General features: G+C 51.8%; 1 protein-coding gene across 1 annotated transcript in view; it reads left to right on the top strand.

The window, feature by feature from the left end:
- Positions 1 to 8489: 8489 nt before the first annotated feature.
- The window catches only part of TMC3 (transmembrane channel like 3), a 36128-nt gene continuing 20611 nt past the window's right edge, over positions 8490 to 24006 (top strand). Inside the window, exons 1-7 of the mRNA XM_046009213.1 lie at positions 8490 to 8575; positions 9757 to 9903; positions 13446 to 13521; positions 18935 to 19016; positions 21746 to 21852; positions 22576 to 22674; positions 22778 to 22920. Coding sequence (XP_045865169.1) covers positions 8490 to 8575; positions 9757 to 9903; positions 13446 to 13521; positions 18935 to 19016; positions 21746 to 21852; positions 22576 to 22674; positions 22778 to 22920 — 740 coding nt within the window. The remainder of the gene's footprint in view (positions 8576 to 9756; positions 9904 to 13445; positions 13522 to 18934; positions 19017 to 21745; positions 21853 to 22575; positions 22675 to 22777; positions 22921 to 24006) is intronic.

Below are 24006 nucleotides of genomic sequence, written 5' to 3'. Positions count from 1 at the left end.
CCTCAAGAAACCTGTGTCTAGAGCAATTTTCCTGTGATTCCAGGAATCTTCCTGTAGGTAAGGCTAGGAAAGGGTGCGATTGGTAGGGCTGGGGGGCTAAGCTGGGGGGATGGATCAGGTGGGGTCGTGAGAGAAACGGGGCAGTTGGAGGGGGAGCAACAAAGGGAGGAGACATGGGGAGAAGGGCTCCCTTTGGGGTTCTGCCTAGACAGACACACTTAGAAGAGGACAGTGGTGAAGGGCCATCTGTGGTTATGGGGGACTCCAGGAAAGCGTGGTGGACCCAGATCCCACAAGTAGAGGAGAAAAGACCATCCTCGTGGGGGAATCAGGCCAGGGGATAAGGCAGCAGGGAAGAGACTGGTGATTTGGAATGATAGTCCAACTGCATAGACGGAGGGGACAAGTTTTGAGGCCCTAAGGGTCCAGATGTCACAAGTTCTTGAATGGCAGACTGAAAAAGAGAAATACCGGCTTCTTGTATTGAGGATGGTGGGGTCCAGAGGCATTTTCTCAGAAGGGTGGCGCGACAGTCCAAGCTTGGGACTCAGAGTTGACCCGAGCCATGACCCTGAAGAACAGACACCAGACCCCAACACCAGTTACCTCAGAAGGTTTCCCATCCCCCGCGTCCCCCGGGGCTCTCGAAGGGGCTGGCACGCTGTTGATGTCAGGCAGTGCTGAGCACGGGATGAATTATTGAATGCGTGAGGCTCGTGCTTAATTGGCGAGTGAGGCTTGATGGCTTCACTTGACTTCCGTCCAACACATCTCCCGGATCCGAGGGATGCACCGGGCGAGAAGCGTGTAAGGTTCCCTGGATCGCCAAACCTACACCATGGACTCCAGCTCCTCCCACCTGTGTCTTCTCAGGGCCTGGGGTCTAAGCATCCACGCACCCCCCCCCCCCAGGCCCTGCAGGTGGTTAGGGGCCCAAAGGCATTTCAGTCTTGAATGGCTTATCCGTGTCCCTCTGCCAGCCTCCACCGTGCCTTCAGAATACGGATTTTCCTTCCAGGGCCCAAACAGAGCAACACTCCTTTCCTCTCTTCTACCCTCTAGAGTTCCAAGCATGCACCCAGCTGAAAGGGCGCAGACACCGTCACCCTGAAATCGGCCACTTTGGCAGAGTGATCACTTTGAATTACAGGATCTGGAGAAACCACAGGTGCCGGGAGGACCCTTTGTCCCTCCTTTGTTCCCAGGTAAGACACAGACATTGTTGCTCCGTCACCATTCCCGACCCACAGCCCAGACCCCTTTGTCTTATCAACTCTACACAAATGTATTGCTTTTTTTGACTAAAAGGTATAAAAGCTTCCTTCCCTGATCACTTCTGCAGCTGCTCATTCTCCTGCAAAGATTCTTACATGGGTACAAAAATTCAGTCAGTGGGATCGGCTTTCCTCCTGCTAATCTGTCTTGTATCAGCGGAGTTCTTGAGCCGAGCCAAAGCCTCAAATTGCGTGAAGGGAATGTTTCCTCCCTCCATAGCACGATTTACCATGCTAGGACTCCTGCCTGGTCTGCCGGTCATCCCGCCAGGCCTCACGTGGCTTTAATTAAGGAGAGGGTCGTGAATTTTTTTTTTTTCATTTCACCCCCCAATGGAGTGCACGGGATCAGGCACAGGCCAGCCTTCAATGATGAATGTGCTCAGTGGTTCCATTCCTTTCTGGCACCTTCGCTCATACCCCCTGACCCCAACGTGTCAGCTCATACCAGAACAGGTCAAGCTGGGACGTCTCGTTTGGCCTTGACATTTGGATTGGAGAGGACAGAGCAGAAAGGCTACAGACAAGAGGAGGGGACTAGAACAAGTTTAAATGAGGATGCCAGAGGGTTTCTGCAGGAAGATAGAAAGGACAGGAAGGGGTCAAACCAGCTTTCAGCATAAACCGTCTCAGATTTTAGCCAGCCGAATGTTGTTCGTGCTTTCCTCCCATCTCTGTGGACGGCCGTCTCCGCTTTACAACCATTTGGAGATCATTTGAAGTCCGTTCCGTAATTGTTCTCTTGCTAAGCTTCCTTTATGCAGAAAAATGATAATGTAGTTAGGAGGCTTTCAAAAGTCCCGGGGGAAATTAATTTGTTTACAGGATGGTGTATCGTATGGTTAAACCAACAAGGAAAAGCAGCCGGCCGTCTCTCCTCTCGGCGGAGCTGAGCGGGGGCTGAGTGGAGTCACTAGGCAGGTGATGTTCACGGGGTTCCCAGGAGCCCCGCCACGGCTCTGTCTCCAACTGCTCCCACCAGACAAATGTCCCAGCACCATTCTTTGGAGCGGGTCATTCTCCAATGCTCCCCGCCACGGCTCCTCCCACTGGTGCTTGTCTTCCCAGGACTGATGCGTGCTGGACAGACAGACGTCCCTTCTGCACTCAGTCCCGTTGCCTCCTGATCTCACCCTCCTGAACCTTCTCTCTCTGTGTTGCCACCGCCCAATTCCTGGCACTCGGGAGTCGTTCCTTCTCCCTGAGCACTGAAAGGGAATCACGACCGCATTCAAGCAGCTGGCGTGGGGGGTTAAGTCTCGGTGCCCAGAAGGAAAACCCAGTCAGCGTCAATCAGCGATAGGCCTGTGTCACCGGGCCGCGCCGCTCACGGCCGAGGGTCTCTGTTTGTGACAGTGTTTGATGGCACACTGACACTTCCGTCCCACGCACCGACATCATCACAGGTTCCAGACCGGCAGGGCAGAAATTTAATAAGGCTCCGTCATAACCAGTGAGGGTCTGTCTTCCATTTGGAACTTCGAGAAGAATACCAGTTACCAAATTTCTCCTCTTCCTGCGGTCAGGCGGGACCACATGCTCGGTTTCACAGTCCGGCCTGTTGGACTGTCAGCCGGCTTCCCCATGAGCTCTGGGAAGGGAATCCCTGCGCCTCTGGGCCTTCGCACCCTCCTCCCCTCGCCCACAGCTGACCGCGGTGAGTGCACACACTCGCTTAGACTCTGCATGGGTGATCGGCCTTCCACTCAGGCTTGTTTGTCTGCTTTTCAGAGGAGGAAGGCATTTCTCAAAGGCTCACTCGTATAGACGGGTATACCGAAGGGAACACAGAGCATGTCTCTCCTGGAATTAACAAGTAGCTTCACAATACGCCTTACACGAATCCGGTCCATTGTCAGGAAATAAGTAATTTCGACGCCGTTCTCATCAGCTTTCCTGCTGAAGTTAAAATAAGGTTGATGATCGTGAGAACAACGGTCATAGCAATGGTTCAGATAAAATGACTGAGCTCAAACCATTCCAGCCGAGCTTTCGTAGTGGGGTTGGAATGATAATACGATCAGAGACACAACAGTAAAACCTGCCTGTGAGTTTGGGGCTCTGACCACGTTCCAGGCACTGTGCTAGACCCATCGTCCACACAAGCATCTACAACCTTGCAAGGTTACTTCCAGCGCATAGGAGGGGACATAAAGGCTCGTGGACAGTCCGTGACTCCTCCAGGGTAACCCAGCCAGCCCGCAGTGACGCTGTTTTTTTTTTTTTTTTAAAGATTTTATTTATTTATCTGACAGACTGAGATCATAAGCAGGCAAAGAGGCAGGCAGAGAGAGAGAGAAAGGGAGAAGCAGGCTCCTTGCTGAGCAGAGAGCCCGATATGGGGCTCGATCCCAGGACCATGGGATCATGACCTGAGCTGAAAGCAGAGGCTTTAACCCACTGAGCCACCCAGGTGCCCCAGTGACACTGTTTTTAGTGACCGGAATTTCCCGCCCCCAAGGTCGTTGCAAATGATCTCGGTTGATGAGTTGGAGTCTTAGGAGAAACAGAACAAATGGTAGACTCAATTTTTACCATGCACACACGTTAGAGTAAATTGTCTTTGTTAGACAAAGATGTAATATGTAACATGTTTTCAGCTTTTGTGCAAAAGTATAAAATCCATGACTTGTAAGGAAGACCCTCGCAGACTTTGTGTATACGGTATTTTACGATGAGAACAGAACTCACACGTGAACACTGTTTCTGGACACACACGGGGCAAAACTGAACTTTCTCATTCAAAAATCAGCAGAGATGTAGGTAGACCTGAGAAAATTCCCTTTAATCACGAAGAAGGAAACAGAGTTCTAGAAGAAAAACCGGGCGGGGGAGGGCTTTCAGTCTGTTAAGTCTTGCTTGGGGGAAGTAAAGCAAGGTTAAGGGAGAAACTGCTTTGCACTTTAAGGAAAAGGACTTTAAAAGGTCACTAAAAAACAGGAAACGGTATGTCAAAACAGGAGGAAAAGGGATGTCCGTGAAACTGAGGGGGGAAAATGGAGATCATTTTGTTAAGGGAGGATGTAAGAACACCGCACCCAGGCCGAGGCGGGACCCCGGTTGGCCTCGTGGTTGGGTGGTGGGTGACAAAGACACTCCGTCCGGACCCGCTCAGCTGTGCGGGCCTGGCCCGTCCGCAGATGCTCTCGGGGCCGTTCTCTGCCGTCTGCTCCCCTGCATCTCCACAGGGACCTGGAGAAATGCTGGCAGGAGGCTGCCCTGCCCAGAGACAGCGCCCGCTGGGCTTTCTACTCGTCCCCGAATATTCGGGTGCACACAATCTGAAAATCATTAAAGAGGAATCACAGCCAAATCTTAAGTGGCTGCTTGACGAGGACTCAGCTGCTTGCCTTCATCCGATGTTCCAGCAAGTTCAATTCTGTTTTTCATGTCCCAGGACGGGGCACGCATTTAGATGGCATTCTCTACCCCAAAGCCCTTCTTTCCTCAAGGAGCCACGACCGCAGAGCAGCACAAGGGGCTTTGGAATTTGTGTCTTGACCGCCACCTGTCCGGCCATCAGCATCTCGTCTGTGGGGTGGGGACAGTCCGTCTTCACTGGCTGTGGGGGTCACCGAGGCCAAGGCCAAGCCGGCCCTTCTCTGCCCCTGTGAGGACACACTCATCGGCTGAATGAGTCACCGCCTGGCATGTGACCCCGGATGGAAATCTCAGGGTGTCTGCTCAGTTTCAAACTCATCTGCAGCCGCTGGGTTCGTGAGGAACTCACTACCAACAAAACATCCGCTCCGTGTCTGACAAATTCGGTTGTCACCCAGAAAATTGGAAACGATCTTTTCCTGAGCCCCTTGCCTGAATCGCCTCTTTCAGACCCAAAACAGAGCTCTCGACATCAAAGCCAAGGCTTCAGAGTCCCTGAAGCAACATCCTGGGGATGTCGGTATGTCTCCGAGACAGAAACGTCTCTCTTGGAAAACGCAGAAAGGAGGACTTGATGCCATTGAGAAGGGAGGCTGGCGTGGCCCGAGGGACGCCTACCTTCCTCTGAGATGCGCTCAGGGGCATTGCTGTCTCTGAGTAGAGCTCCCTTAGCGGGGGAGGATATCATTTAATCGATGACCTAGGTTATGAATGTTTTTGTTCCTGCAAGCTAAGCCGTCTGACCGTTTCTATTAGGACCTCCTGGGATGTGTAACCAAATGATCTGGCCTCCTCCCCCGCCGCCGCTGGAAGGGATTTGTAGGTTCTGCAAATAGGTCTTCTAGGGTTCCTTCTCTCCCTCTGCCTTCATTGCCTTCCTTCTGTCCCCACAAAGATCCCATAAGCAGTTGGCCTAGAAACAATGGTTTTTAGCTCATTTTGACATTGGATGGTCTCTGGGTTTTCAGTTTCCAGCTGTGAGCATTTGAGGGGCTTGTTGTCCTTCTGTCTGCAGATGCCAATCTAACACCCAAAGCACCTGAAACCTCTGATGAAATTGTCGAAGGGTGTGCAACACAGAAAAGGTGATTGATCCCCTCGCCTTCTGGAAGCAGCATCCCCCGTCTGCGCTTCCTCTGCCTGCCCCCGGGAGCCTGCGAGTCCTGGGGGAGAGAACCAGCGTCCCAAGTGCCCGGCAGGTGTGGGGAGGAGCAGCAGTGAGCCGCACCTAGAACTCATCAGCAGGGTGGGCGGCAGGTGGACCTCAAAGGGAGTTTTAAAAAATCAGATGATGGAAGCCAGAGGGAGACCACAGACAAATCTGACTGCACTAAAAACTCATTTTTATCGGTAATAATAATAATAAACCATTAAATCCGCATACAGGGAAAGAGAGCAACTTCATTTGACAACATAACTGAATTTTGTAGTGATAATCCCTTTGGTCCAGTCATTCACTTCTGGAAAACTAACTCTAAAGAAATGATGGGAAAAGCGCAAAAGTCATCGGTGGCAAAAAAGCAAAAAACAAAACAAACAAACAAACAAAAAAACCTGCGGAGGGATAACATGATATTTGGGAAATGGCGCAAAATTTGAGTATTTCATGTTCTAAATAGAATATCCCACTAAATATTGGTGGAACGCATTCACAAACAATTGAAAAATAACACGGAAATTGCTTAGGTATAAAATTGATGGAAAGGTGAGAGATGCACATATAAGTAAAACTGAAAAATGTATAAACAGTCACGGCACCCGGGTGACTCAGTGGGTTAAGCGTCTGCCTTTGGCTCAGGTCATGATCTCAGGGTCCTGGGATCGAGTCCTGCATTTGGCTCTCTGCTCAGCGAGGAGCTTACTTCTCCCTCTCCCTCTGCCTGCTGCTCCCCCTGCTCACGCTGTCTCTCTCTCCCTTTCTCTCTTTCTGATAAACAAATAAATAAAACCTTTAAAAACCGAAATAAATAAAATCTTCAAATGTGCATACACACACACACATATCTGTACACATGCATACGCGGGGAAGAGACAAAAATGTTCAAAATGTTAATGCAGAAGGACCTTCAGAAAAAGTAGGATGAAAAACATCTTTGAAATGCTCAGAAATAATCCCTTAGGTAAAGATCTCTAAAAGAATGCAAAAAAAAAAAAAAAGAAGGTGGGGGGAGGGTTGGGTAGACATAATCATATTACGTGCACTGTTTTGTCCGTCTGACAAGCACAGATGTTATGCAGTGTTACCACACAGAGCATCAGACCACATGGCCCGGGCAAACTGGCAGACAGACGATCTGGTCTCACAGGCCCCCCCCCGGGGACCAGCTCTGGCCCCGTCTCTGCTTCATTCCCCTGCCCGGAGCTCTAGGTCTGAGCACCCGGTCTGACAGCGCCTGAGCCTCAGGACCCTGGCTAGGGCTCCGGCTTGCCTTTGGCCCTCCAGCCGGGTGCAGACTTTTAAGAGCCATCTACATTAAAAGAAAAAAAAAAAGGACTATCTAATTGATTTGCTAATGAGTCAATGGAGGAATCCCTACAGGGGAGAAAGCAGATGCCTCAACCCCTTAGGAGAGCTGCCCAGGATGTGTCTCTTTCTCTCGCCCCTTTGAGTGACCCCCTCCTGCTCATTTCTCCCTCCTCCCCCACCCCCACACCGACCCTGCATGCTGAGTCTCTAGGGCGCAAGGCGGGCTGCTCAGCAGAAACGGACCTTTCTGTCCCAGTCCTGTGCCTTCCTGTTCAGTGAGTACAAACTGCAAACAGGCCGCTTTGTGTGTTAATCAGAAAATAGGGTTTTATATCGTGAAACGGTGGGAAAATCCTGGATTTGGGGATAAATGTTTCGGTGGAGAATCCCAGTGAATGACTGGAGAGGGGAACGTGTGGGTGGAAGGGGACTGGGTCCCTTTCTACCTAGGAAAGCTGTGTCCCCAGGGACCAGCCTGCGCTGGGTACCCCTCTCACAGCAGCCGCGGATCCAGCTGTTTTCAGAACTCCGGCATGAGCATCTGCTCTCTCCAGCTCTTGCCTTCTTACTGTGAAACTCCAGGGGCCTCTTAAACCTCCTCACCCCACGCCTCGTAGGATTATCCTGCTGATTAACGTGGCCACACTTAGAAAATGTAAACTGTAAGAAAATGTTACTTTGATTCTTGTTAATATCATGCTGAAATAGTTGGGGGGCGTGTCCTTATTTCTGAAATACGCTTATAAATGATGTTGGGGGGGAGTGAATAGATAGGAATAAAGCAGAGGGGGCAGGTCAGCCACCCCTGTATCCAGGCTGGGAGGAGGCGAGGTGCAACCTTGGCGGGGGGATTTGGCTTCTGTCCAAGCAGAAAAAGAAAGCTGAGAAAAAATTTAAGTCCTCTCTTGGACTTTGCCGTGCGAGCACAGGCAAGATTCTTACTGCAAGCCTCTTTCTTGAGTGGTAAACACGAGAGAGCAAAGAACAAAATCTGTGCCTGCGTTCTATTTCGTGAGCACCAGTCACGGGAAGAGAGGAAAGGCAGTTGGCAAAGCGCAGAGCCCCCGCAGGGTGCGAGGGTCACAGATGTGAGGATCTGGGCAGCACCTAGTGGTCCCTCGCTGCTCAGCCTGGCCAAGCCTCCCGCCTTCGTCTGCCCAGACTCCAGCCAATCTGGGCTGCCGAGGCCACTTAGCATTACATATGCACACGGGCCTCCTTGCCAGGGGACTCGCTGCAGACGCGCACTCCTGCTCCTGAGAACCGGCGAGAACAGCACCGAGCAGCTCCCGAGCAGAAGCCTCCTCCGTGGCGGGAGCAGACCCCTGAGGCCGGCCCCAGAGGTCACTGGCAGCAGGTCAACCCCCATGAAACCCTCCAAGGCATGTCCGCGCCACCGAGGCCGGAGGAACACCGGCCAGCACTACTCGTACCAGGAGTCCCTGTTGCTCAGGTGAGTGGGTCCCTGCCCTCAGCCTCCGAGGAAACAGGTGTGTGGAGGAAGGGGGGCCTGAGTCCCCAGAGCCTTGCTGCATCTGCCCAGAGGACAGAGCACCCAACCCACTCCCTTCACCTTCAGAATGGACCCAGAAACTCCCTTCTCCCGGTTTTTGTACCGCGGGGCTGGCCACCTGCTCATTGACTGAGGGACCCGAATCCAAGCTACCCCAGCCTGGCCAAGCCCACGGGCATGCGTGCTCCATCCGTTTCCTCTCTGTTGACTCGGTCGGCAAGGTCACGGGAGAGCCAGCAATCCATCCGTCAGAGTAAATAAGGTGTCTGTTGGAGAGGGCTTCAGGCTAGGAAGGTGGGGGGGGGGGGTGCTGTTTGAATCCGTTGGATATTTACAAAGGTATATTAAAACCTCCACTAACTTGGAGAGACTAGAGAAAATTCTCCTATGAGTAAGTAAAAACCGTCCGAATCCGGGAAAGGGAAAGGAACGATCTCGTCTCACTTGTGGAGCAAAGAGCACAACACTCCCCTCGTGCTGACCAGCCGTCTTCGGGTTAGCGCGTGAATTGTTCCCGGGCATAGATGCGTCTACGTGTGGAAAACGGTGCCCCTACCCATGACTCTCGCCTCGTAGCATCTGCCACGTAAACCTGCTCGGCCGCATTCTTGTTTCTAGACGCTGCTGCCCGTTCTGCCTCCACTGTCTCCGTTGGCGAGAATGCAACTGGGCACGCAGGGAGGGTCTCTGGGGGGCAGTGCATGGCTTTGGTTTCCTTGGCCCCCAGAGCTGGGGGACAGGAGGAGCCCGGTCTCTGAAATGAGCGGATGATCTCAATCGGCCTGATATAGAGATTGCCCATCCGAGATGCGGCTGCTCAGGAATGGTTCATAAGTACTCCCGTGTCTCCTTCTGTGGTGTCCTCTGATGACACCTTTCCTCCAGGGAAACCATTTTCTTTCATCGACCCATCCAAGCGACAAACTCCAATGAGTGTCCTTCCGGGGTTGCCCGAGATTGCCAAACTCTCCCTCTGCCTCGCTGGGTCCCTGTCCCCTGACACGTGCAAACCGCACACAGGCGACCCTGGGGCAGCGAGATGCTGAACGTGCCCCGGGCAAGATCTTTGCTGGAAGCAACAGCACTAATCAGATTTCCTCCTTCATACCCGATCCATTCAGCAGCTTGGATGACAGCTTTAATGCTGATGAGGCAGGGGAGAGCACTGATCCAGAACAGATCTTCCAGAATATCCAGTTCCAGAAGGACCTCATGGCAAACCTTCGCTGCAGACCCTGGACCATGGGACAGAAGCTGGGAGCGCTGAGGTGAGGACTACGGCAGCCGTTACTGATTATTGCAAATACGCTTCCCGCGCAACCGCCCTGACCTGCCCACGGACACGAGCACAAAGACCCACGTGAGAGTGGCGGGCAGGCGCTCTCGACCTGACTCAGAAGTCACAAGGGCCTCAGGGTGGCCAGGATCTCTGTGAGGGTCTGTGTACGTGTGTCTGGGTTGGGGTGTGTGTGTGTGTGTGTGTGTGTGTGTGTGCGTGTGTGTGTGTTGATGGAATTTGTGGTTTTCTACCTCCTTTCAAACACTAGATTTTAGCATCGTGTCTGGAGGCGAACAAAATAACCAAACAAGCCTAGGATGGAAACTTGTTCCATCTGGGATGGAAACAGACGGTAATTCCCCCTGCTGGGTGTTTACTCCCTCTGGGGGGGCCCAGATCCTATGGGAAACCAGATAACCTGGCTGCTGAGTCACACTACAGAGTCCGGGAGAGAACTGGGAACAGCTGAGCAGTGGCCACTGGGTTGCCCAGAGTCGACCACCACCTTGCAGTCCTCAGCTGAGCGATGCTGGGTCGCTCTCTTAATTTCTCGGCCACTGTCTTTCTCTTTAAAGTTGAGGTTGATGGGCAGAAAGACACCTGCTACCTGCCTCCAAAAATTGTGCCCCGTTAGGCAGGCAGGTGTGTGTTGAAGACTCAGAAGCCCTGATGGCCCTGAGAGCTGCCCCATCAGAAAGTGTGGGAGAGACGGGGCCCGTGTTTTTAACACACATTCAGGTGGATTCTTTCACTTACTGAAGTTTGAAACCCACGGAGAGGTCCGAAGTTAAATGGATGAGCGGCGAGAGGGCTCCCACTGTCTGGGATACACGGAAGTCACGCCCCGCCCCCGAGTCCTGATGGATGGGGCGGATGCCCCGTCGCAGCAGAGGGAGTTCGTTGCGTGGTCTTAACGAGCTACTCTGACCTGCCAAGTGGACCTTCCTGGAGAGACAGGCAGCAGCCCCACTGATCTGGTGCCCCACGTAGACAGGATCAGAAGTTCATTAGTGCCCCTTTCCCGATGCGGAGCACACAGCCCCTTAGGCTTCCCATTTGTCTCCCATCAGATCATGGCTTTGTCGGCTTCCCCCACAGGCAAGACGCAGCGGCCCCCGGTGGTTCAGCAGATGGCTAAGGGCACCTGTCGTTTCCGGTCTCAGCAGTTTCTGGCTAACCCTCCCTGTCTGGTGTCGGCCCCCACCACGTGTCTGTTCCCTTGAGCGAGGATAGCAATTTCAAATAGAAGACTGATTCTCAGAGATGTGAAGTGACTTACCCCAGGACACACAGCCTCTGAGAGCCGGCCCTGAGCTGTAAAGCCAGGCTTTCTGACCCTGACTCCGATATTCTATTGAAACACTGGAACTCAGCCGAAGGAATCATGGGGACAATTTATCCTAAAACCAAAAAAAAAAAAAAAGTCATGTGTTGTATCAGAATTTTTAAAAAGATTTTATTTATTTGACAGGCAGAGAGGCAGGCGGTGGGGGCGTGGGAAGCAGACTCCCTGCCGAGCAGAGCGCCCGATGCGGGCCTCCATCCCAGGACCCCAAGATCATGACCTGAGCCAAAGGCAGAGTCTTTAACCCAGAGAGCCACCCAGGTGCCCCCAGAATTTTTAAGAATCATGCAGAAATGCTCCTGCCGATTCCTGATTACTGCCTAATAGGAGTAATAGGTAATTACTAATTAGTAATTGATGATCATTAATTATTAGTATGAGACTGAGTCTTTTCAGTCTGCAGGCAGAGCACAATGAATGATAACTTTCCCATCAAAAGGGTAAACCTGGCCTTCGGGGCTGATGCCTGGCCAGGGGCTCAGCCTGGGTGACAGGGCCCCCCTCCCCCCAGCTTCCCCGGGCCAGCAGTCAGGCTCCCAGAGGTGGCTTGTCCCCTGAGCACCTCCGTTTATCATCCCCTGGTCCCCACGTCTCCTCCCTCGTCACCTTGAGAAGCTACTGGGGCAGTGCCTCCCTCATTGGACTTGCTGAGGTGTCTGGAAAGCACGGAGACCTCTGAAGCCTGACCGGGGCGGGTGTGGGGGGAGGCAGGGAGGGGGACCGGTGCTGAGGAAAGCAGGGAGCCCTCGCTGACTGGAGCGACAGACACCTGTCTGGGACGGCATGGCGCTGGTTCATGGCCCTGGCAGGGAAGCAAGTGGGCGGGACCCTTAAGTCAACATGGGTGGTGTGGAGGTCTGGGGGAGATCGTCCTCCCTGGTACCCCAGGTCCAGGCCTACCCTGGCTCATACTCTAACCGCCGCCACTCTCTCCCAAGTACTGTCGCCTTGGACCCCTTCGTCCTATTAGCTAGGGGCTCTTTCCGCGCAGCGACTCTGTCTATGTACCTCTGTGTCTTGCTCTGCTTGGCCCAAGTCAGGGCGCAGAAAATGTTTGCAGGAAGAAAATTGTAGACGATGAAATGAAACAAATTATTCCGCTTGTAGAAGCCTCTGCCTTTTAGCTGCCAGGCGGGGTAGGGCGTCAACCCTCACCCCCGCCCGCAATTTTGGTTCTGACTGGGATGAAGCCAGGGCATGGGCGGGGCCGCAGAGCTGGGATGATGGCAGGGAGGGCACAGCGCCCCAAAACCCAGCAAGCACTCTGATGAGCTCACATCTCACTCGGGGGAGGGGAGTCAGCTGGTTTCGGCATCTCTTAGGGAAAGACTCAGCGGTGGTGGGTATTGCTAAGAGGCTACTGGGGTGCACACCTAAGACCTCCCTCGCACAAATGGGGCAGACTCGAGATTGAGGGGCTCTGAAGAACCAAGCCCTTCAGACTGAGCATACTCAAGGGGAGGGGGGCTGGCCACCCGTAAGGAGGGTCTCATCAGCTCAGTGTCCGAGGAGGTCGCCTTGAAAGTGACATTCACCTCTAAGCGTCCTTGACTGCTGTCCCTCCCACTGGTGCTGACATTAATTGTCTAATCCTGCTATTCCTGTAGGTGTCGATTTAACCCCATCCCAGTGAATTCAGTGCATTTCAAGGATCAGCTCACCAAAGCGGTCAGTTAGCGTGCTTGTAGTTGGTATATGCTGAATCAGGTTCTTTGTTTCCGTGTAGACAACACCCTTTCCTTGAGGCAGGATTCCTAGGCTAGATCTGACTTTCACTTCCAGAGGCGAGGCTGCAGGAGGAAGGCTGCTGAGGTTAAGGGGAGGGGTGATGCCCCCTAGTGCTGCTGCCAGGAGCCCCTCCCCTTCCCCCACCTGCTCATGATTGATTCCCAGACAAAAATCAGGGCAGGGCTTTAAGAAATTCATTGCAACTCAATTCATCATCGATTCATCGTTTTCTAAGAATTTGTCCATTACATTTTTTTTTTCGGAAAGTATTTTTTAAGGGAGCTTTCTGGTTGCTGGAGGTCAGGAAATGAACGATTTGCTGACTTGCACAGCCTCGCCTTGCCGTGGCCTCTTGTCCCTCACCTTTTGGCCGCCCGCTCCCGTCGCACTTTCGCACATTTAGCCAAAACAGCGGGTAGGATAAGATTGTGCTCACTGTCGTGTTTTTGTCCTCTCAGGCGAGCGAAGGAGATTGTGCTGAAGTTTGAAGGGAGGCTGACCAGGACCCGCGGCTACCAAGCAGCAGGCGCCGAGGTGAGAGTCTGCGTTCACGGGCACCCCCGTGGTCTTGGGGTCGGGAAGTTGCGAACCACTGTTCTGTCACTGCACACGGGTTGCACCATCTGTCACAGCAGCCGTAGAGAAGTGCTGCGAGCTGCGAGGTCCCCGTGTCCCAGAACCTGGAGCTCAGTCCCGGATGTGGTTACCTACTGATTGGACTCGGCCCTGGGGCAGCCGAGCTCCTCCGAGAAAGGGCGTCTTCCCTCGAGAAGATGATCAGCATCCGTCCTGATGGACCCTACCCACATGTGTAAGGCACATCTTGGAACGAGAAAGTTCCGGATATATCCCGCTCACTTTATAATCCAATGCTAAGGTGTTTGTTATTTTTTCCATTCAGTTCCTTAAAGCTAAATTTTAGTATATATTGAAGTTATCTGTTTGGAGAGACGCTACAATAATTTTCATAAATGTTTAGAAGACAAGGAAAAAACATGTCCTTAGTATCTTTTTTTAATTTTTTTTCTTTTTTTTTACAGATTGAGAGAGAGAGAGAGAGAGAGAGATTACAAGTAGGCAGAGCAGCAGCCAGAGAGGGGAGGAAGCAGGCTCCCTGCCAAGCAGAGAGCCCGATACGGGGCTCGATCCCAGGACCCTGAGATCATGACCTGAGCTGAAGGCAGAGGCTTAACCCACTGAGCCACCCAGGCGCCCCAGTATCTTTTTTTAAATCTCACATTCCAGCCACCGAATATATAATTTTCACGGAGAGGATGTGTAACAAGAGCCTTTCTCTTGTTTCTTTTTTCACTTAACCCACACAGAACAGAAGGATTTTTCCATGTTGCTCTGTATTGTTTACACATATCATTTTCCATTACAGACAAATGCGTATTAACTTAATTAGTTATTTGTCTGCTGCTGAATATTGGAGTTGTTGGTGGTTTTTCATTATCATTACTAACCCTGCAAAGAGTATCTTTGCACATATTGCTTTTCCTACCTTTTATTTGTTTATTTAAAAAATATATTTTAGTTATTTATTTGAGAGAGAAAGAGCACAAGCAGAGGGAGAGAGACCGTGATCGGGGAGAGGGGCAGAGGGAGAAGCAGGCTGCCCACTGAGCAGGGAGCCTGACTTGGAGCTCGATCCCAGGACCCTGAGATCATGACCTGAGCTGAAGGCAGAGGCTTAACCCACTGAGCCACCCAGGCGCCCCTGTTTACTTTTTTTTTTTTTTAATAGTTTATTTATTTGACAGAGAGAAATCACAAGCAGGCAGAGAGGCAGGCAGAGAGAGAGAGGAGGAAGCAGGCTCCCCGCGGAGCAGAGAGCCCGATGCGGGGCTCGATCCCAGGATCCTGGGATCATGACCCGAGCCGAAGGCAGAGGCTTTAACCCACTGAGCCACCCAGGCGCCCCAGTTTACTTTTTTTTTTTTAAGATATTATTTATTTGAGAGAGAGAGCACAAGCATAGGGAGAGGGAGAAGAAGACTCTCCACTGAGCAGGGAGCCCAATGTGGGACTCGATCCCAGAACCCTGAGGTCATGGCCTGAACAGAGTCGAGACACTAAACCGACTGAGCCACCCAGGCACCCCCTTTTCCTACCTTTTAAAATTTCTCCCCTAGGATAACTGCCAGAACTATAATCACTATAGAAAAAATATAAGTCATTTTTCAGCTCTTGATAAATATTAATAAATTATTTCCCCAACCCTTGATAGTTGATCTTGCCATACATGACAAGTTCATTATTTTCATAATATTCTTTCAAATACTAGATATGGTATTTTTTTAAACTTTGTTATACTTTAACAGACAAAAGCTGACAGACGTCCTTTTCAGATCCTCTGAAACAAAAAGTGTTCTTCCTGAAGTTTTCCTTAAAGCTGACCACAAATTTTACATACCTGAAAAATTATAAAATCTCAAAGGATCCCCGAGGTTCTGGCCTGGCTGTCCCCTCACTTTTCGCAGACCTGCCTAAAAACTCGAATCTAGTCCTAGGACCAAGAACACCCGTGACTGCTCCCGCCTGTCCCACGGCGATGGGGCTTACGGGTAAATTACAGAAAACAAAATTATCTTTTGAATCATTAGCCTATGTGCTCCCTCCTTATTTCCCTACGTAACATGAAATGCTGTGGGAAAACTGGAAGGTCCTCCCGTTGGGTTCAGACGAACTGTTGTCTATCAGAGGGAAAGTTACTGCCACTTCTAGTCACAGTGAGACGGTGTCTTCACACTGTGTTCCTCCCCGCCCCACGTTCAGAACTGCGCTCCTCCACCTTGTTTTACACCGGGAATGCTGATATTTTTATATGAACCGCCGGGGACCAGCATCTGCCCCCGCTGCCGGGTAGAGAAAGCCGAAGGCGTCTAGCCAGCAGCGTACTGCCTTCAGCCCGTCTGTTTATCGTCCTCGGTTTATACCCCGAAGACGGTTAACTATTTTCCAAATAAGAACTTTTGTGAGGTCCCCTTTCCCCATGACTCCCAGCACGGAGATCCCCGTCCCCACTCAGAGCGGCCACACAAGGCATCCTGGGGAGCCCTCCCAGGTTTCCAGCCCGCATCCCCCCCGTTCACGTGGGTACGCACTCGGCTCCTACTCCTTAGGGACGGTCTCCCTTCGGCACCAGCACGTGTCTGTGCTTCTGAAGGACACCAGGTGTGAGTGTGTGGGACCACTGGGCTCGGAGGAGTCACACCGGCATGAGTCAGGACACCCAGGTCCCTCTGTCGTTGGTTCCCTATTCTGACTTTGGCTTTCATGTTTGATTCTCAAGTTTCCTTCCGGTTCTAGTAGTCCGTGTCCTTGTGTCTCACACGATACCAATGAAGGAGGTCACCACTCCCAAGAGCCTTCCCGATGCGATTGGGCACCTGCCCATGATGGTATATAGACTCTGTGAGCTCCTGGAAGGTCCCCCGGCTTCCACGTACCATCTCCTGCTGTCCAGGCTCTTCCACACAGGAGCACGGCAGCTGGAACAATGACCTGCTCACGCCAGCCCTTACTTAAAACAATGGTAGATGAGAGAGAGATACACAGGTACAAACACAGACAGATACATGGACACATGGATACACAGATAGATACACAGACAAGTACACAATTACATAGATACGCTTTCATCACCCTAAGAATTAAATCTAAGTCCTTCCCAGCACCCACCTGATCTGGCCATTGCTTACCTCTTGGATCTCACCCCCTCCCCCCTCCTCCATCCTCTATTGTGAAACGCCCAGCACGTGCTAACTCGCAGATGTTACTGGGCTGCCCTGCCCTCCTGGACAGCTTCTCTACCAACTTATTCTTCTTTGAAACATCAATTCCTTTTCATTCAAGCCTTAGCTCACATGTGACCTCCCCAGATGGACCTCTCCTGATCCCCTTGTCTAGAAGAGCTTTTCCTCCTCCTGATGGACCATGTCCCCCTGTGGCACCGACTCAACCGTTGCTTCCTTCCCTCTACCTGGACGTAAGGTGTGCATCAGCTGACTCCTATCTGTCTTGTCCGCTTGCATCCGCGGTACCAGAAACAACGCAGGTGCTCGGTACATGCGCTGAATGAACTCGTTTTTCACAAACTGTAGTACGTGTGTTAGAGCATCTTTATTCCACGCAAACGTACAGGCCGTTCCAAAAGGGAAAGAACAAGCTTATTCTTTCTGATACCCAGTAGCCCAGGCCCACAATTAAGACCTATTTCCTCCAAGCCCAGCTTTCGTTTTGTCTTTGGCTGCTGTTAAAATCTCAAATCATTTCAGAGTTCCAGGGCTTTCCCTGGAGATGCGGGGCAAACAGCAGAGAAGTGTGTTTTCCCTGCCTTACTGAGTCTTGCCATCAACGAATCACGTTTTTCATTCTCACCTACTTCTAGGAAGCCTGTAGGAAGCTAGTGCAGGCTTGCTTCACCAGCGTGAGTGTTGGGGGTTTGGGGCCCTGGGAGCTGAGTCGGGGGCCCCCAACTTCCTGCATGAGCCCCAAAGGAGGGGGAGGAGGTTTTGCATCTCTTACCTCCAAAAGTTGCTCTGCTGCTCAGGCATTGACATTCTCATTGAGATTTAACCAAAATTTAAATTGAAAGAGGAGCTCTGCCTACCTCTGATGGAATCCTGCTTCTCATGCAGAAGAGGAAATTGAATCCTAAAGAAAGAAAACCCCTTTTTGCACAGTAGGATAGCTGTGGAGTGGAGCTGGAACTCGGGTGTGGGGCCCCCACCCAGGGCCCCTGATACTCCGGGAGGTCATTCGCAGTGGGCCAGAGACTCAGAGCTCTCCAACGCCACCCCGCCCCCCACGGGTGTCTGAGCCCCCGCCTCTTTGTGCTACAGGGCATGAAAGAGCAAGAGCTTCGGTGTTCCCCTGCATCACAGCGTGTGCGCCACGGGGAAAATCCCAAGGCGACACGAGGCAGGCTGTGACCAACGTGACAGGGTTGTCGATTGGGGGAGTTATAGGGAGAAGGATCTAGTCCTCTCTCCAGAGAAGCCGCGTGAAACCACCACGGGCGTGGCTAGGTCTGAGCTGGGTCTGGAACCCGGCACGGAGGACGAGCAGTTGCGCCGTCTGATAAAACTCCAACAGCTTCTCATTTACAAGCAGCCGCTCCGGCCGGAGCAGACACATTCCCTAAGGACAGGATCACGCGTGTCTGCCTCAGGACCACGCGCCGTCTCTGGGTTCAGAATGCTGTAATCACATTTGCGAGCCTTCTTTCGGCAATGAGATCATTTGCTTTCGACACAAACCCAGATTGTTTGTGTGTTAAAAACGAGCAGCCTGCCAATAGTGTGGGGAGCCGACCCAGTGAGGACACATTCTGCTTTATTCTCCTTGGAGGAAAAAGAAAGAAAATTAAGGATTTTGAACTCTTGGCAAATGCATCTTAAACACACAAGACGGATTTCCAGATCTCGCCGCAGGCAGCAGGGGCCAGGAGAGAGGGTGGGAGACAGATACAGTCACAGGACGGGAGGCACACGAGGGGCTCACCTTCAGGGACTGTTCTAGACTCCTTGTCCCCAAAACAAGGCACTGTGATCCCGCGGAGAGTTTGCTGGCCACGTGGATTCCTGGACCCCACTCCCAGAGTGGGGTCAGATGGGTGCATTTGGACATTATTCCTCAAGTAATTTCAGGCACTTGTTTTAGTGCCCAGAGCAGGAACAGAAGGAATAAGGCGGGTGTGACCCTGGAGCATGAGTGCCTCAGTACAGACAGCACAGCTCAGAGCCTGAAGCAGGAGCCTCCTTCACAGAGGAGACGAGGAGGCTGCTTGGGCCCTCGTATTGCCCAGAGTCCTGCAGAGCTGTGATTAAAGGCATCAGACAGTGTGTCTGGGAGCCCGGGCTCCACTCGGGACCCTAGCATCCCAGGGTCATTGCCGCGTTGACAGCTGTGAAGGTCTCTAACCCTGCTCTCTCCTTTTCAGCTCTGGCGCAAGTTTGCACGTCTGGCCGGTAACTTCATGGTCATCTTCATTCCCTGGGAAATGAGGATAAAGAAAATTGAGAGTAAGTGTGGGTGCTCGGAGGAGTGTTTGGGGATGTGGTGCCCGCGGCCTGCGAAGGAGGGGCCGGGCATCCCGGTCCCCGCAAGGTGCCACGGGGGCCACGCGTACATGATGTGGAGTGGGACTGGACGTGGGACGGGGGGGATGGAAGACATGTGTCCCACCGCCGCCTCCGGGACGGCAGCGGCCCCACATCCCTGCGGCTCTGCTGTCCTGGCCTTTCCTTCCGAAGTCAGACCCAGCGCGGACCCCGAAGCATCAGCTGAGAAACCGCAGGAGAGTGAGAGGGTCTTATGAGAGGCTCGGCCAAGCAAACCCGCAGCACTCCGTGTTTTCTCAGACGCAATAGGGACAGCTCCGAGAGCATGTTCTGAAAAATAAGTGAGTCACGTTCATAACGTGTATACACAGCACATTCACACTTAACACACAGCGAACGAGGCCAGGGATAAACCCAACGGTGAGTCTACAGTGAAGAAAAACCGGAAAACTGGGCGACGGGGTGTTTAAAAAACCTCGTGAAGAGACACAGGAGGACGTAAGATTTGAAGATGTGGGTTCTCTCAGTTTGTAAGTTTCATGCAATTCCAGGAGAAATCTCACGTAATTTTTTTTTCATCAGTGAAATGACGGTTGAGATGTACACAGAAGCCCATCCCAAAGACCCAGCTAGAAAAAACCTTCTTAAAAAGAAAAACGCAAACGAGCTTGCATAACCGAAATGTTCAAATACATTGTGAACCCTAGAGCCGTGGAAAGTGGAGCATCGCATCATAGATGGTTCCGGAACAGGTGGTTTCTCTGTTGGAGTGAAACCCTTCACCGTGAGGTTCTGGGAGCTGTTACATAGGAGATAGGAGCTGCTCTAGGATTACAGGAAACCACAGAGTCTGACTGTGAGAGGAGAGGAGGACATCCCCAAGGAAAGCAGCACTGTGTTTAGTTACCTCTAGAAGAAATCGTGCGTACCTAGAACAACAAAGCTAAAAGCCCACAAACGGAGAGAACACAATCTTCAGCATTTCAGTGGAAGTCAGCAGTTTTTTTTTTTCCTACACAGTGGGTGGGAATGCAAATGGGAACGGGCATTTCTAGGGGAAAGGTACAATTTGTAACCAAAGCCTTCATAATATTTGTGCTCTTTGATGAAACCCTCCCACTCCCTAACAACCAGAGAGAGGAGAGCCACAGCAAAAGCAGCGCGCCAGGACCAAGTGGGTGCCCCACCCAGATTTCTTGGCTGGTCTGGCTGTTCTCAGCTGCTCTGGGTGTCGATGCTGTGACTCACCGCTGTCCCCTTTCCTGGAGAACGGTCCTGGGTCTGCACTGTTCCAGCCGCTGGGCTGGGCACACATCACCTGCCCCGCCTCCGGGGTGGGGGACCCCGAGGGAGGGCCTAGAGGGAGGGAGAGCCTGAGCAAGGGGGAGTCAAGTTGGGTTCCTCCTGCAAGGTGGACCAACTGTTAATGCAATTTGCCTTCCAGGATTCCCCATGGGATCTGGTGAAACCAGGTCCCAGCAGAGACCACATCCTTGTACCCGCCCTGACCCTTCACCTCTCCCCCTGCACCTGCCCTGCCCCTTCCTCCCTCCTGCCTCCCTCCCCTCTCCCTTTCTCCAGAGAGCACTTCCTCAGAGTGTCACTTGAGCTGGGTCCCTACCTTAGTCTCTGCTTCCAGGAAACCTGCCCTTGGAGGGAAATTATTTATTGCAGATTTATTTACCCTAGTGAATCCCCTACCTAGTGAAAAGTTAGAGGCTTAAGTCTCAAGTAGTGGGAGCAGTTCAAAAAAATTATGGAAAATTCAGTTGAAGAAACAATAAGATTTATTTTATAGAATGTTTTTTACATGAGAAAACACTTACAATACATTAAAAACTCAAGATACATATCGTAGAGAGATGCCGACTTTATACCAAAAATCTATACATACAGAATAAGAATGGGGAGGGGCACACTAAAAGTTTACTAGAAACTCATTCTAGTAGTGATTTTAAGTTAGTGGGCTCAGAATAAGTAATTTTTTTGTTTTCTTTGTGACGCTTTGCATTTTTCTAGTTATTATGACAAACCTAAGCCGAATTTGAAGTAAAAATTCAAAAGGTTTCTTTTTCTAAGGATGGTACAAATCACCCACATCCTCGTCTAATCTCTAGGCTCCCTTAGTTTCTTAGTACAAATTTGGTCTCGAATACACTTTGTTTGTTTTAGAATAAAATAGATATATAGAAAAGTTTAGCTATACAGAAAAGTTGTAAAGTCCCTGTGATTCCTTCCCCCAGTTTCCCCTAATGTTAACACCTAGCAAGTTGCTCTATTTCCAAGTAAAAAAATTAAGACAAAGTAATTCCAAAAGAAATCCTTGAAATTCTCAAAGGTACACAAAATGAAAAAAACACATATCCAGTTCTCAAAAGATGCTGATTCTTCTGAACAAAAGCGAAATGTGAATTTGACAAGTATTTTAGATGACTGTGTCATAAGGGAAATGATTAAATTAGGGGCTTTTATGTGCTGATACGTGGAAAGCCTCATAAACATCTCGACCCCCTATAAATGACTATTTGGGGGGATCACCCCGATTGGTACATTCACGGCGTTCGTCTTTGTCCTGATACACAATGGATTGCAGGTCTGCTGTACAGAGAACTTTGTGCAGATTTTGTACTGCTCATTCTGTTGTTGCCGTGTTTCACTGTTTTATCGTCCGGCCTTTCTTTTTATTTTAGGTCATTTTGGCTCTGGTGTTGCCTCGTACTTCATATTCCTCAGATGGCTGTTCGGAATTAATATTGTGCTGACGATAATGACAGGTGCTTTTATTGTCATTCCAGAGGTAAGAACGAGTGGGGGGAAATAAGGAGGGCCTTTCGTTCAAAACGGGAGACAGGCGTGCAGCCTCGTAAAGCGATGGCCCCCTTCATCCTCGTGGGAAGGATGACCCGTGCGTTCAAGCAGGGCACAGCCGACCTCTTCCGTGAAGGGCCGGGTAGCAAACAGGGGAGGCTTTGGGTCCCACCCGTGCTGTCCCCCATGTGGCGTGAAACATGATACACGAGCTCATGACGGTGTCTGTGTTCCCATCGAATTTTATTTATGGATATTTACGGACACAGGTTTGACGGTCACATCATTCCTAAGTGTCCCGATGTATGCTTCTGCTTTTGATTTTTTGTTCCAACCCATTAAAAATGCAAAAACGATTCTTAGCTCTTGGGCCACATAAGAGGAGGGGACAGGCTGAGTTTGGCATCCGGGCCGGCTCACCGGCACCGTGATAACACGAAAGCCGCTTCTCAACTAAGCTTCGTCCTCATGAAGTAAATGGGGCTATTTCCCGTGCAGAAACCCAGTGACCCAGGTGGGCTGATCAAGCAGGAAGCTTGGCCCACGCAGGATGACTGTTCCCTCAGTGACAATCTCGCAGAAAGGCAGCCGCTGGCGACCTTGGCCATGCAGGGCCTTCTCAGGCCATGGGGATCTGGGGATCGGCCACCCCTTTTCTTCTGGTCCCCTCCCTGTCCCCGAGGATCACAAGACATCCTGTTTTCTCTACCAGCTCATCGCAGGCCAGCCCTTCGGGAGCACGGCCAGCAAGACCATCCCCAAGGAGCACATGGCATCTGCACAGGACCTGGACACCGTCTGGTCCCTGGGGGTGAGGCTAAGGCTTGGCCGCGCTCTAGTCTTGAGGGAGGGCTGACCGGGCGGCCAAGTTCTGGGGTCCGGGGTGGGAGCTGACGCCGGCGCTCTCTCGGCAGGGTTACCTGCAGTACTCCGTGCTCTTCTACGGCTACTACGGCAGGGAGCGAAGGATCGGAAGGGCTGGTTACCGGCTGCCCCTGGCCTACTTCCTGGTGGGGATGGCCGTGTTTGCTTACAGCTTCATCATCCTCTTGAGAAAGTACGGCTACTCTGCTTCCCTCCATATGCCAGGGATGGTATGAATGATTGCAATCTGGTCCGTAACGTGTACGGGTCAGCCATAGCTGCACCCATTTTGCAGATGAGAAGACTGAGGCTAAAAGCGATATGTTCGTTTTAACCAACACGGACCCAACGTTCACTGCTTTGTGCCAGGTTCTGGGTCGGGTCTGGAGAGACAAGGATCACGTGGGCTTAGCAGCTAACGTAATTTCAGGCGATTCAGTAACCGTGCTCACAGAGACAGGAGCAACGTGGTCTCAGTGCCCAGAGGCTGCAGAAAGCAGAATGTGGTCCTTGACTGGAAGTTTCCCTGCAACCTGTCTACACGCCCTGCAAAGGCCAGGCTCATCCGTGCCATGAAGGGGTTTGCACAGCCAGTTTCTCACCGAGAGGTGGCACAGCGGAAGGAAAACAGAGAGGCTGGGGGCCAGGGGTCAGGCACCATCCCCACCACGAGACCTAAGGCAACTCCTGTCGCCTCTCTGGGCCTTGTTCGTAAAATGGGCAGGTTGGCTCCGAAGACGGCCCGGTTTCCCGCCGGGGCTCCCGTTCTGGGCTTCTGTGTTAAAGCTGGTTAAGTGCACAGATGGGCAGGCTCTGAGCTGGGGGAACCCACCCCTCCCTGCCTGTTTCACCTGCTGCTTCTGTCTGCCTCCTGCGTCCCAGTGTGTCTCCATCACCTGCCCCGTGGGGCATCTTAGCCCAGTGCACATACAAGTGCTTGGGGTAAAAAAAGACTATTAGCTCGTCATCACCATCAAACCACAAAATTCTGGGGAGGTACATGGGGTCCTGGGGACCCTTGGTTCACAAGAAGCTTTCCCGCTTAGCTTCTGGGAGAAGAGGGGGCTGTCTGAAGACCCTACCTGCAAGACAGGCCCTTTGCTACTGTTACAGTTTAGGGACAGATGGAGGCAAGCTCAGGACAAAGAACTACGGAGGGAGAGGATAACCGGGGAGGAGCTTCCACCCGAGGGGGGCGCAGAGCCCTGCCTTCTGGTGCATCCGAACAACACCGTGGGCTGGAGGGACCCAACTGGTGCCCTGAGGTGGGGTCGCTGCC

This window comes from Meles meles, chromosome 6 (genome assembly GCF_922984935.1).
Source record: "Meles meles chromosome 6, mMelMel3.1 paternal haplotype, whole genome shotgun sequence".
In the NCBI taxonomy this organism is placed as follows: domain Eukaryota; kingdom Metazoa; phylum Chordata; class Mammalia; order Carnivora; family Mustelidae; genus Meles; species Meles meles.
This window is presented reverse-complemented; position numbering and strand designations above follow the sequence as displayed.